Source organism: Rutilus rutilus, assembly GCF_951802725.1.
Source record: "Rutilus rutilus genome assembly, chromosome: 25".
Lineage (NCBI taxonomy): Eukaryota > Metazoa > Chordata > Actinopteri > Cypriniformes > Leuciscidae > Rutilus > Rutilus rutilus.
The window spans coordinates 12733984-12747329 of record NC_140229.1 but is presented as its reverse complement, the minus strand read 5'-3'; the positions used below and the strand labels follow the sequence as shown (position 1 = coordinate 12747329).

General features: G+C 36.4%; 1 protein-coding gene across 1 annotated transcript in view; it reads left to right on the top strand.

Annotated features, from left to right (window-relative positions):
- Positions 1-13346, top strand: part of LOC311284914 (disks large homolog 1-like) — a 48904-nt gene that overhangs the window by 3932 nt on the left and 31626 nt on the right. The window contains exon 2 of the mRNA XM_084400204.1: positions 93-224. Coding sequence (XP_084256330.1) covers positions 93-224 — 132 coding nt within the window. The remainder of the gene's footprint in view (positions 1-92; positions 225-13346) is intronic.

Below are 13346 nucleotides of genomic sequence, written 5' to 3'. Positions count from 1 at the left end.
TGCAATTCCTTTTATGTGTGATGTGTAAAAAATGTGTAAAAAAAAATAAATCAGGCAAGTAGCATAACATTTTATTTTATTCTGTCTTGCAGACACAGCCAGGGCAATAAGCCTCATGGAGGACTACTGCTCCAAACTGAAGAAACCAGAGGAACAACAGCTCAAAACTGCCATCTTAAGAGTCACAGGCATTTTCAAAAGCAGTCTTTTCCAGGCTCTCATAGGTAAGCATATATTTTCAGAACTTTTTGTGTGCAATTTTTCCTTTTATAGCAAAATAGGTAAATGAAAAGACAAGACTCACTTGATTGGTTGAGCAGCATTCCCTAAATATTTAGGATATTTACTTGAATTTAGTCTAGAGTGTTCTATGTTTATTGTTGTTCTTGTTTAAAGTGCTCCTAATTATGCCCCTATTATCGAATATTACCTTTTATGCAGTGTGTAATAGAGCTGTTTGTGAATGTAAAATGTCTGCAAAGTTTTAAACAACTAAGTGCACATCTCCTAAGAGAAAAAAATGGATTCTAAACTGCTGAAACGAGTCGTCAGCAATTGCAGTCTCACCTGTTATACGTAAACAAAGTAACACATTTGCTTAACGCCAGCCTATGGTCTTCATTGGCTGTCCGCGAATGACGTCTACTTTGACCCGCCCTCAAACAATTGTAGCTGAGGCAGAGCTCCAAACTGCGACCAAATGGTTGCAATGTACAACCCTTTTTCTTGCTGGTGCAACTAAATGCTGTTAGAGGTGCGACCACCATCTGCCCAACTGACAAGCTGCCTTTTATGTTGCATATGAGAAACATCAAATGGCAAACGAAATGAAAGTGGAATGAAACTGCGCTACTCTGAGTTTAAACAGCTTCACTAAAGGGCCGATCTCGAGCATGCAACACCATTACTACTACACAGAAAAAACAATGGTGTCATTCGTATCACTGTATCAAGTGCGAGGAAGCCTCCGGAGCTGAAATTCAGATAATGGTTTGTCGTGTTCTACTCAGAGCAGAGTAGACTTGTGCTAATGAGGGGTAAAGAGAGACTAAATCTTCTAACTAACCATTTTCAGACTGTTTGACAAATTAGGTGATTTACAATGTTTATTTTGAGAACATGATGGTGTTTTTGTAATACAAAATTAGGAACCTTTAAAATAGCATAATGAGGCTCTTTAAAACACTGTTTTTGAGTCTAAAGGTCAGTGTTTTCTTTTCTATTATTTGTTCCATTAAGATTGCATGTGCTTTGTCTGCTGATGTGACATTTGCTCGTAGTTCATTCTTAAGCAGTGGGCACATTCTGCCGCTTTAGGGCTTTTTTTTCTGAAATAAAGTTATTTTTAACCTTGCTGATGTGGCAGGAGATGCTTCCCTGTGCCTCTGGTATTTTAAACGTGTTCCTTATAAGCCCCAAATCTCCACAAGCTTTTGTCTTTTGTGTACAGAGAATCAAATTGGTTTTGAATCTATTCATACTCAACGTCAAATAAAGCTTAAGGACAAATGCTCTCATGTGTTTTTAGTATGCATTAGTGAGCTCTAGAGATTGGTGGTTTTGACTTTCATGATTTCCTCTTAGCATGTTATTAAATGTTTAGACACTTCGTTAGCTCAATATAGAATGTACAATTGATGATTCTGTTATATAGCGTCTTATCATAATTTCTGTAATGAGATGGACCACTGTGCTGTCACAGTCTGTTAACATTATCACCGGGATGTCGATCTTTATTCTGGTCTAAAGCAAAGGTTCGTTCAATCAATTAGCAAAGAAACTCAGAAAGCAGCCTGTCTTTTCTAACAAGTTTTGATGTTTTAGCTCGGTGCCTTTGCTCCCTTTTGAGAAATGTAACTTTATGAAGTATTTCTTATTCCTTTAAACAAATTGCTTTGTTTATATAGTTGCCTTGTTCTGTTGAGTTTCATGAATGTATAGGGAATAATTTATACTTTGTCAAAATGTAAAAAAAATCACAGCTTTTGCTTTAAATTGAAGTTTTAACATCAACACATTGAGGAATCTTGTGCAGAATTTCTTTTAATAAGTAGGCTATTTTCCTTATCTTTCAGCGACATTTGTCTTGTTATGATGTTTGAATCTGGCCCTATGCTTGCTATGACTTAAACTCTAGGTTTTAATACTCCAAAAAGCCTTTAATGAGTTGGATGAGAATTGGTCATGCAGAAAAATTGCATTATTAAAAAACATTGTTTAGATGCAATATGCTAAATCATAGTTGTGTGTATAATTGCTGATCACATTCAACATCATTAAGACTCCGCCCATTACAGTAGTGGCCATTTTGGTACAGTACAGTCTTCAGTGTTTTTGTAACTCCTTCAAATTTTGATTATCTCCTTCAATTATGAAAATTGGCTCAGATGATCTTTGGACCGAGCTGCACAGAAATGACCAAACAAATTTTTTTTATTCATCTTTGTTCTAAAGTTATGATGTCTCAAACTTAACGAGGTCGATCCACATTTTTTTCAGATGCTGTATCTCGGCCAAACTTTCATTGAAACTAAAATTGGTATGCTTCATCAGAACTATAATCTGGGGGTCCATGCCAAATTTGGCAACAGCGCCATCTATAGGTCATGCGATCTGAATTTTTTTGCAAATAACTTAAACAGTTTGTCAGAAAATCATGATCTTGGTGTCTATGTCATGTGTCATGTGTCTATGGCCTTGTGTCATGCCGAATCTGAGGATATGGATTTTGCCAGGATCGGACGAACCATTGGGCCGCCATTTTGAATTTTGTCATAAATTGCAACATCTTTTGAACAATTAGGTATCATCATCGGCATGTCCTGAAGGTACCTGAGAAGTTTGAACACCGCGCCACCTAATGTTCTAGAGATATAATGTTTTTTTGCAAAAACGTTTATAACTTTTGAAAACATAGTTCAAGATTTTTTTATGTTGTTTTCTGTCATTTAAAAATGATCATTCTCACCTTGAATCTCTCTTCCATATCAAAACAACAGGCTGTCATCTCTGTGACACATTAAGCTTAGCTACAGAATTTCCAAACAAAAGCATGTTGAAATATGTGTTTAAACCATTTTTACCTGAATCATTTTACCAATGTTCTGTCAAAACATATGTTTTAAGAATTTACAGATATCAACATACAAAGTAACTTTATAAAAAATAAAAAGTATTTTTTAGCTACTTTTTGAACCCATTGATCTCATCATGCTGATCACATTTAACATCTTACATTATAAAGCAAGAATTCTTTGTAAGAATCTTACTTTGTAAGAAGTAAACCAAAGTACTTTTTGAACCCATGTAAACATTGGAAGGGCATGGCTCCGTGATGGCTGCTTGCAGCTATATTTAGCTTGTCTTTGATACTTACAAATGTAAAAACAAACAAATGTAAATAATCGTGAAGATCTGTAAAACTTGTCCCCTTTCTATTGATTTCACAATAAAATGCCATTAAAGGTTGAGGTCACATCCTGAAATAGCTGTAATCATCTTAGAAGGCATTAGCATGAGTGTAATCTGGAGGGTGTGCCATCATGCCAGAGAAGACACTTAACCTATTCTCCCATTCACCAGGAAACACACACACACACACACCCTTCTGACAGTCATTTACACCTGACAGCATAGGTTGTTGAACATAGTGTTGTGGTATCTTAGCTTGGCCATCCCCAATGAAATATGTAAACACATTTTCTGGAATTGAATACTACAGACTTGAATGCATAAAAACATTTAAATGAATTTTTTTGTCATCACTTACTTAGTCTCATGTCATTCCAAAACTGTATGTGTTTGCGCAACACAGAAAACATCCTAAAGAACAATGAGAATCAAACAACATTGGAGCACATTGACTTCCAATGTATAGACAAATACTAAATTTAATAAAAACTCAAAATATGTCCTTTATGTGCCACAAAAAAAATTTGGAAGGAAGTGAGTGAGTAAATTTTGTCCCGGTTGTCATTTTTGGTTGTACTAACCTTTTCAAAAATATACGCAAGGGGCACAGGATGTGTAAAGACCCATTCACACCAAGGACAATAACTATAACGATAAAGATATAGTTCTAAAAATAGTTCTAAATGTAAAAGAATAGCAGAGTCCACACCACAACAATAGCGGCACAGAGAAACAATTTCGTTGGAATCACTTTCACAAAGATTTTTTCCAACTGATGAAGGATAAAAACATGGACAGCCAAACAGAATCTATTCTGTTTTAAAGAGCTCGAGCATTTAAACTGGCAGCATGCTTAGAATAAACAGAACAATATTGTTCACCGGTGTGGATGCTAATAGAGTTATCATTCTTTTGTGTGAACGGGCCTTAAGGCTTTGAGAACTTGGTGAAAATCTGTTCTGCATGTGCAGGTTCACTTTAGACGTTTATTTAAAAAAAACAGAAATGAAACATTTTAAGTTCTAAAATGTACCTTGAGATTTTGTTGATTTGGAAGTTGGAATCCTGAAGTTCTTGAGATTTTGATATACAGCACATTATTGTATGGTAGTTATAGGCAAGTAGTTTTTAATAGTTGAAGAAGCCAAAATGGAATGGCTGTGTTAATTAATGACACTATGTGTACAATATTTTAATGTTTGAATCAAAAGTTCTCTAGAATGGCTCTGTCTTTTTTTTTTAGAGTCTGAGATTTCCTGGCTTAATATTCGTCATCACAGTTGCTCATTGGAATCCTTTAGATACTGAGCCGCTGCGGCCTAATCGGGAAACCAACCACAGTCTGCCAATTTGTTCCATAGAGGTTTTTAATGGGCCCTATTTGTCACTGTCATCTGAACAAGGTTGGACGCTGCTCTCTTAATAGAAGAGCCATGACGGCGCACTCCTGTTTCACAGAGAGACCGTCCCACGAGAAGCTTTTTTTTTTTTTTGCTCCTGCTGCTAAACTGTAATCAGATCTGTTACTCTTGCAGGAGGGGAGTTCCTGATACCAGGGGACGGATGGCAAATAGCGGTCTGTATTTGGACCAAGCTTCATGGCTAGAACAATACTACTGCTCTACTAGAGTTTCTAGAGTTCCAGAACACTTTTTTTTTTTTTTTTCTGCTGTAGAATAATCTGGTCTTCCTAGCACTCACTCACTCACTCACTCACTCACTCACTCATCTCTCTTTCATCTGGTCCTGTTTATTTCCCTAAACAAGTGGATGTGAGTTAATGTGCCTCACATGGTGGTGGAAGCCATGTCTCAATTTGGAGGGTTCTGGGTGAGGACTTTTGTCAGAGACTGTTGGCTTGACTTACAGGTCAGTGTTGGATAATCTCGTTCGTCAGTGATTGTCTGAAATCAGTGTTTTATAGTGCAGTTTGGGACTACATTTGTTGAGAAACACGTTTTGAGAGTCGTGAAGAAAGTGACTGATCGTCTTGAGTGATTATATTAATTAGTTTACTAGTTTTCTTGCAGGTTGTATAAGCTATATTAATGAGAGCATAGATCACAGCGGCATTAAAGGTATTGGTGTAAAGCTCTTCCAGATAATAACACTAACAGGACCAGTGGGTCACATAATCTCATCTTAATGTTACAGAGATCACTGTCTTCCTCTTGTTACGGGTTGTGTATGCATCGAGGCTGTTAGATAACATGTGCCTGAGGAGCGTAGTTAAAATGTTAATGTTGCAGTTCCGTTTGAAAAATCTTTTGAGCATACTAATTTTCAAGTTAGGTGATCTCTGATATGAATATTCCTAAAAAGGTGTATGACCAATCATGCAAATATTGCAAACTGACATTCTTGGCTGTGGAACTTGGCATAAAAATATCATTTTTGAATCGTTACACCAATACAAAGAATACATTTATATTCAAATTTAGAGGGTAAATTAACATTGATTTTATTGTTTTTTTATCATTTATTATTTGTTCAGAACAGAAAATTTGGAGAACGACATGTACTGTTGTCCATTTTAATTAGTATATGTTATTCAATATTTATTTAATATTATATTATAATTTCTACAAGCTTTAAATAATGCTTCCCCCAAAATGAAAATGTCACCAATACTAACCCTTACTGTATGTTATTCCTGTATGTAGTTTTTTTCTTCTGTGGAACACTGTATAATTTTGAGTCTTGTGTGAAGACTCGGCCCATTTAAAGAAAGTTCAGAGTGACCATGTCTGTCAAGCTTTGAAAATGATGATGAACAAACAAACTTTAATTTGGAGTTGTGAGTAAATGACAGAAATACTTTTTGTTTTATGATACTCATTTAAAAACTGTTCTATTAAAGTGCTTTTAAGACTTTAAATCCTTGTGTTTTTATAAATAGGCAACCTACATGTTTATTTGATTTGAGTTTATTATAAGCTAGTGTTTACTGAAATGTGATGCCCATGCATTTGGTTGAGTACCAGTCTTGGCACTGCCTTTGAAACAGTTGGCTGGAAATGATTAGATGCCCTCAAGGACAATGGAGTTTCTAGGAAGATATAATTGCTGGTCTAAAGATGCAAATGTAATGTGAATATTTTCCTTACCAAGCCTTTAGCTCCAGAGTTCAACCACATAAAAACTGCTGAGCCCACCTCGGTTTCTCTGTGCTTATGGCAGCGGGGATCCAATCCTCTTCATTTAAAGAGAATAATGTTGCCATCTTGTGGAACTTTGTGGATATATTGTTTGAAATCAGAAAGGGCTGCGTTTCTCAAAAGCATTGCAAGCTAAGTTTATCGTAGACCATTGATGGCAACGATGCTTTTGGAAAACGCAGCCCTGTTTGATTCAGATCAATGTGTTTTCACAGAATAAATGATTCATCAGGCCCCCAAAACTAGTCATGATGAAAGATTTGAGATATTTTAAATCAGTTATTAGTTATAATTATTACTTAATAATAACAACAACAACAATAATAATGTTTTCTTGACTCATTTTGGTAGTGACTCATTTTTAAACAAGAATATGGGACAATATTTGTGTTTATCGTCAGTTATCAAAAAATCAGGTTTAAAACAGTATCTCAAATAAGAATATTTATGATAAAATATGACAGCAAAAGATTAAAATAAGCACAAAGCTTGGCACTAAACTTGACAGCATTTGAAATAAACAACAACAAAATGTATAGTATTTACGGTGTCTTTTCTAATGCTTTAAATGGCAATTAACTGGTCAAATTATATTTATACAAACACAGGCATTTATTGTAAAAAAATAAATAAGGCATTTTCAATCTGTTGTCGTAACTCTGTGTTTCCAGCAGAGGGAGCTCTTTAGTTCTGTCTGGTCAGAGAATATAGGGCTTGACAGCACCAATGAGTCATATATTTATATGAGATTTCATGCCATCTGAATACATGTATTCCATACTGTCATTTTTGTAAAACATTAATGTAGTTTTAAAAGCCACCAAGCCACTTTTCACCCTCAGGCTCATCGTGTATGAATCCACTTCTTTGGAATTTTCAAACACAATGCTTTCTGATATCAATTGGTGAGTGTGTTTAGAATAATATATACTGAATTAAATGATCATGTGTATTTTACTAAAACTTTTCTCCTTGACTTTGAAATGGCCCCTTTTAAACAAGTGTTGGATTAGGATGTAATTATGAAGGACAGGAAGTGTAAGGCAGATGTACACCTGTCGTAGTCTTTTGAGATAAATATCATGAGAGATATGCAGTCTCTGCCTGTGTCCATGGTAACGCAGGCCTTCAGCAGAAAGGGTACTGGTGTCACAGTGTGCAGTCTGCAGTTCCTCAAACAGAAAAACTTGTTTCCAGAAGACGAATGAGTAAAGGTAGTGATGTAATCCAGCATAAATTTAGCAGAGCACCAGGCAAAGCTACAGCAAATGAGACCAGTTAAGAATATCCATAACTGCTTATGGCAGTATATTGTATCTGATGGTGTTCCATCAGCTGTTATGGAGCTTTTGTCATGCTCCACTTCCAGATTTGGTGTTCCAGGATTTTCACAGTGAGGGAGGGTAAAACTTTTACTACATTTTAGATTTATCAGTAAGTGCATAAAAAGATTTGCATCCATTTTGTATAATTGTATAATTCGAGTTCTTTGTCGCAACCGAACATGTTTTGCACACTCTAATGACATAAACCCAGAGGCTTCGTTATAACATCTTAAAGGGATACTCCACTTTTTTCGGAAATATGCTCATTTTACATCTCCCCCAGAGTTAAACAGTTGAGTTTTACCGTTTTAGAATCCATTCAGCCGAACTCCGGGTCTGACGGTACCACTTTTAGCATAGCTTAGCACAGATCATTGATTCTGATGAGTCCAGTAGCATTTCTTTCAAAATGACCAAAGAGTTTCAATATTTTTCCTATTTAAAACTTGACTCTTCTGTAGTTAAACCGTGTACTAAGATCGACAGAAAATGAAAAGTTGCGATTTTCTAAGCCTATATGACTAGGAACTAATCTCATTCCGGCGTAATAATCAAGGAACTGTGCGGCCGTACCATGAGTGCAGCAGGCGTAATGATATGACGCAGCGCCTGAAAATAGGTCTAATAGGTTAGACAAACTTAGTCCCGGTCACGTTGGAAGAAGTTACCGAGCTGGGGACTATTTTCAGGCGCTGCGTCATATCATTACGCCTGCTGCACTCATGGTACAGCCACATAGTTCCTTGATTATTACGCCGGAATGAGAGTAGTTCCTAGCCATATAGGCTTAGAAAATCGCAACTTTTCATTTTCCGTCGATCTTAGTACACGGTTTAACTACAGAAGAGTCAAGTTTTAAATAGGAAAAATATTGAAACTCTTTGGTCATTTTGAAAGAAATGCTACTGGACTCATCAGAATCAATGATCTGTGCTAAGCTATGCTAAAAGTGGTACCGTCAGACACGGAGTTCGGCTGAATGGATTCTAAAACGGTAAAACTCAACTGTTAAACTCTGGGGGAGTTGTAAAATGAGCTTATTTCCGAAAAAAGTGGAGTATCCCTTTAAGGCCCACACAAAGAACGTTAATTATGAATATAACTATAATAACTCATTAGTGTCCACACCAGCACACTATTATATCTTAAACACACAGTGCAGTTTTGTCCTCTGCCATTTTAAATGCTTGATCTCTGAAAGCAGAATGGATTCTGACTGCATGGCTCAATATTTTATCATTTATCAGCAGGAAAACCTATTTCTGAAAGTAACTGTGCCATTATCGCTACAGTTGAGGTGTGGACTCTGCTATTCTTTTATATTTAGATTGATTTTTAGAACTTAATATTCATCGTTCTACTTATCGTCCTTGGTGTGAATGGGCCTTAACACTGGACAGATCTCAGCTACAGCTAGTCAGATTATTTCGTCAGTTTGTTGGCGAAGCAGAGAAATGCAGAATTATCAAAGCCAACAGAGGCAGTATGCCAAGACCAAGAGGCAAGCTGTTCTTCTTGTCACATCAGTATTTAGAGTAAAGAGTGGGAGCAATTTACTGGTGTTTTGGAACAGAAACATTTTCAGTTTTCTAAACGTGAGATGCTAATGATAAATATGAGCCATCTGATTTGTAGCAGTCCTGAGATTTCTTCTCAGCTCACTAAACCATTGCTAGGGAATCATCGTCATTTTCCATAAGACTACTGAATCTATTAATTTCTTATAGATTGTTAGGAATAGCTCACCCAAACATTATAACAATATCACATTTGTATAGATAGAGGCAGCATGAACATTATGCTAAACATATAATTTCCCCCCTGTTATTTTTGGTTCATTATCCCTTTTGATATGGATACATTTTTGGATACTAATGTAAATGAATTTATCAAAAATCGCCACCCAGAATACTCATGTTTTACAACAGCTCTATATGTGTCAGTTGTAACACATTTCAGTGCAAAGGCTTTTTTCAGAAAGGAAAGTGATTTTATGAATCATGTAGAATCACAGAGGCGGGAGTCTGCGTCAGGAGATAAGGAGGTGTGTGTGTGTGTGTGTGTGTGTGTGTGTGTGTGTGTGTGTTATGCAGTGGTGGGTAGCAAAAGGAGCTGGAATAATCGCTCTCTAGAGAGGAGTGAGATTACAGCCCTGAGCCCACACCATCCATCCATTACATAAGAGTGGAACAGCTGCCCATCTGCAGCGTGTGAATGAGCATGTGTGTGTGCATACTTTTCTCTGTGCTTCTGTGGGTTGGTCTGTGTTGGAAATAAAGGGAGTTCATGCATAGACCGATGTGATTACGAATATGAATCTTTCCTGTTGCCTTGGAAACCAAGCAGATAAGATAGTTCCTTGTGGTATTGGATACCTGATAATACCTAAACCCATAGCTCTACTGAAGATGGATGCACTCTGAACAGCTAATCAGGTCCATCACAATCTGTAATTACAACCAATGTTGAATATTTTCTTTGACAATTTTTACTTTTTAAAGTGTTGTGCTTCTATGGCGATCAACACTTTTTAAATAACTTAAATCCAGGAATACCAAATCATTTTTTTGTTAAGTCAAACCCATTTGACCTAAAATATTTACTTGAAGTACCCCTTGAGGTTTTAAGCTAATAACAACACATTCACATGTTTATCGCATGTTCTGATGTTGTTTATGGTCACATGAGATGGGCAAACAAATAAAATATTTCATCTTTTAGTATGTTTTTATTTTTATTTTTATTATTATTTTTTTTTTGATTGATTGATGTCACTTTTTTTTATGATTTAATTAATTATTAGTTTATCTTCAACTCACAAAGTCCCTGCAGTTCCTTAATGAACCATCAGGGGTTTGTGAACCCCAGTTTTTAGAAACCGTGGTTTAATAAATATGAGTAGGGCTTTTCGAGTATGGAAAAAATCATTATCACGATTATTTTTAGTCAATATTGAAATGACGATTATTTAACACGATTATTGGTGGGCGATCAAAGCCTTATTTCACGATATGAGTGCAGTGAAATTTCACAATTATTGATCCTTCAGCAAAAACTAATACTAGGTTAACTAAAGTAAGAAAAAGGTCCTCAAAATAATAACATAAGACAAGTAATATAAACAGTCAGCAATACAATAAGAGCAAAGAAACTAATTGCGAACAGAATGGACAAATACATACAACAGAACAACAGTACAAATGAAATAAACCGTTTTAGGTTTTCAGGAAGATGTACTAACAATAATATTAAAATGAGTAATGAGTAATGAAAAAAAAAAAAAAAAGAATGTAAAATAGCACTGCATATAACGCTACACAGTCTTACATTAAACATATTTATCCTTATTAAAGCTACTTAAGTTAGTTTGATTATTATTGACAGACTGCAGCAGTTATATTAGGCTGTTTTCAGTTTAAGAGTTAATGTACGGATCCAATATACTGTTACACGCGCGTTTACTTAGGACCTAACCCATTGTGGTTACATAAATGCTTTCCAAAAAGGCATTTTGACATGTTTGTGTGTACACATTTAAGCCCATATCCGAAGCCCATTTGCTTATCCACGTTCGGCTCTTATTCGGAGCACGTACACAGAAAGCCGCCTGGGGAACAGTGTAGCCTATCTTCTGTTGCTTAATGCGCTTTTAATAACACTGTTTAATATGAAACACGTCTCGCAGTTTAGCACGTTAGCAACAGTAGACAGCACTTTACAACACTCACTTATTTGGCTGATTTGGATGTTAAGGGTTGGGCTTTTAGGGAGGAACGAAAATGCTCTGCTGTGAAGTAAAAGGAAGTTAAATTGGATGGAATGCGACAGCGGCACAATAATCGTTTTACCTTGATTGTCTCGTTTTGTATGAGTGAATGAATGAATGAGGTTTAGCACATTTTCTATGTACTACTGAACACACAAAACACTTTACAATCATGTCAGGGGTCTCTCTTCACCCACCACCAGTGTGCAGCACAGTACGGCAGCCACAGTACAACGGCGCCAGTGCGCTCACCACACACCAGAGGTGGAAAAGAGAGAGAGAGTGATTTCAGTGAGCCAGTTCAGTACATGGGGATTATTAGGAGGCCATGATTGATAACACCGGGGTTACAGCCCTACACTTTATGAGAAGTGCCATGGGATTTTTAATGACCACAGAGAGTCAGAAGGACTTCGGTTTAAAGTCTCATCTGTAGGGTGTTTTCATAATCGTTGGAAGCCAAAATCTAAACCGAAAAATCAATTACGATTAATCACACAGCCCTAGATATGAGGTCTGAAAAGAGGTTGGCCCAAATGATCCTAGACCTTGGATACATCATGCATTTTTAAACATACATTTTTTTGACATAAATTACTTACTAACTATATTAACTGTGCTTTCTGTCACAACAGAGAGAATGAAATGCTTCTTCCTGAAAATGCCACATGTTTTATTTTGTGTATGATTCCCTTACTCCAGTCTCCCCTACTGACTAGATATTCTGTGGGGGGGAAAAATGAATAAGGAGAGGAAGTAGAGCGAGCTTGGCAAAAGGAGGATTTGAACACAGGTCTATTTGCGTCAAAACTTTCTGCCATGCTCCTCCTTACCTCTACGCTATTTCTACTATTGCCAGTGCAGCGTATTCCGTAATTTTGTCTGACCCAACCAGGCATCAGTGGGCGGAGTTAGTGTAAATAGCCTCTGCCAATAAGGTGGGCTATTTGCACTTAGTGTAAATTGACATTCTGATAAAATGTATTTGACCAAGCCTCCTCTCGTCTACTAATGCTTAGTCAACAAAAATCTTACTGACCCCAAACATTTTAACAGTAGTGTATGTTGCTTGTATATGTGGATATTCAGTTTAACTCAAAGAAAACTTTTCAGTGAGCCTAACAGATTACAGCTTACTAGAAAGAGAGGGCATTCCAGTTTAGCTTTCCAGTTATGTGTGCTATATGCACAGATGATTACTGAACCAACTGTGGTTTGTAGGTGTGCTTTCTGAGGCTGACACTATCTATGGTCTGTTGTCAACCATGTGTAAAATGTTTAGGCTGCAATTGGCAACAAGTAAGCACCAGGTGCACAAACTTTTGCTCATGTAACAACTGACCTCATTCAATATGCCAACTATGTCCACCATGAATGGGAAGCTTTCTTAGCGGCTCTGAGTGTTTGCAATCAATGAACACTTAATTAATTAACTGATTGAGCTGACTAATTGACTGCAGACTTCTTCTCTTTTTTTTGTAGTTCTAAAATCTTCACTATTGCATAAAGTGTCCAAAATGCTCATAGTAAAGTCAAGAGTTAGATAATTATGTCATGTTGAACAGCTAATATTTTCAAACGGCAATTTTTCAGTCAATTTTTTTTCTTGTGCAGTCAACAGTGAAAGCGAATTAATCATTTTTCTAGACAAGATATGAATTGAATGCCATCCACTATGAAATAATT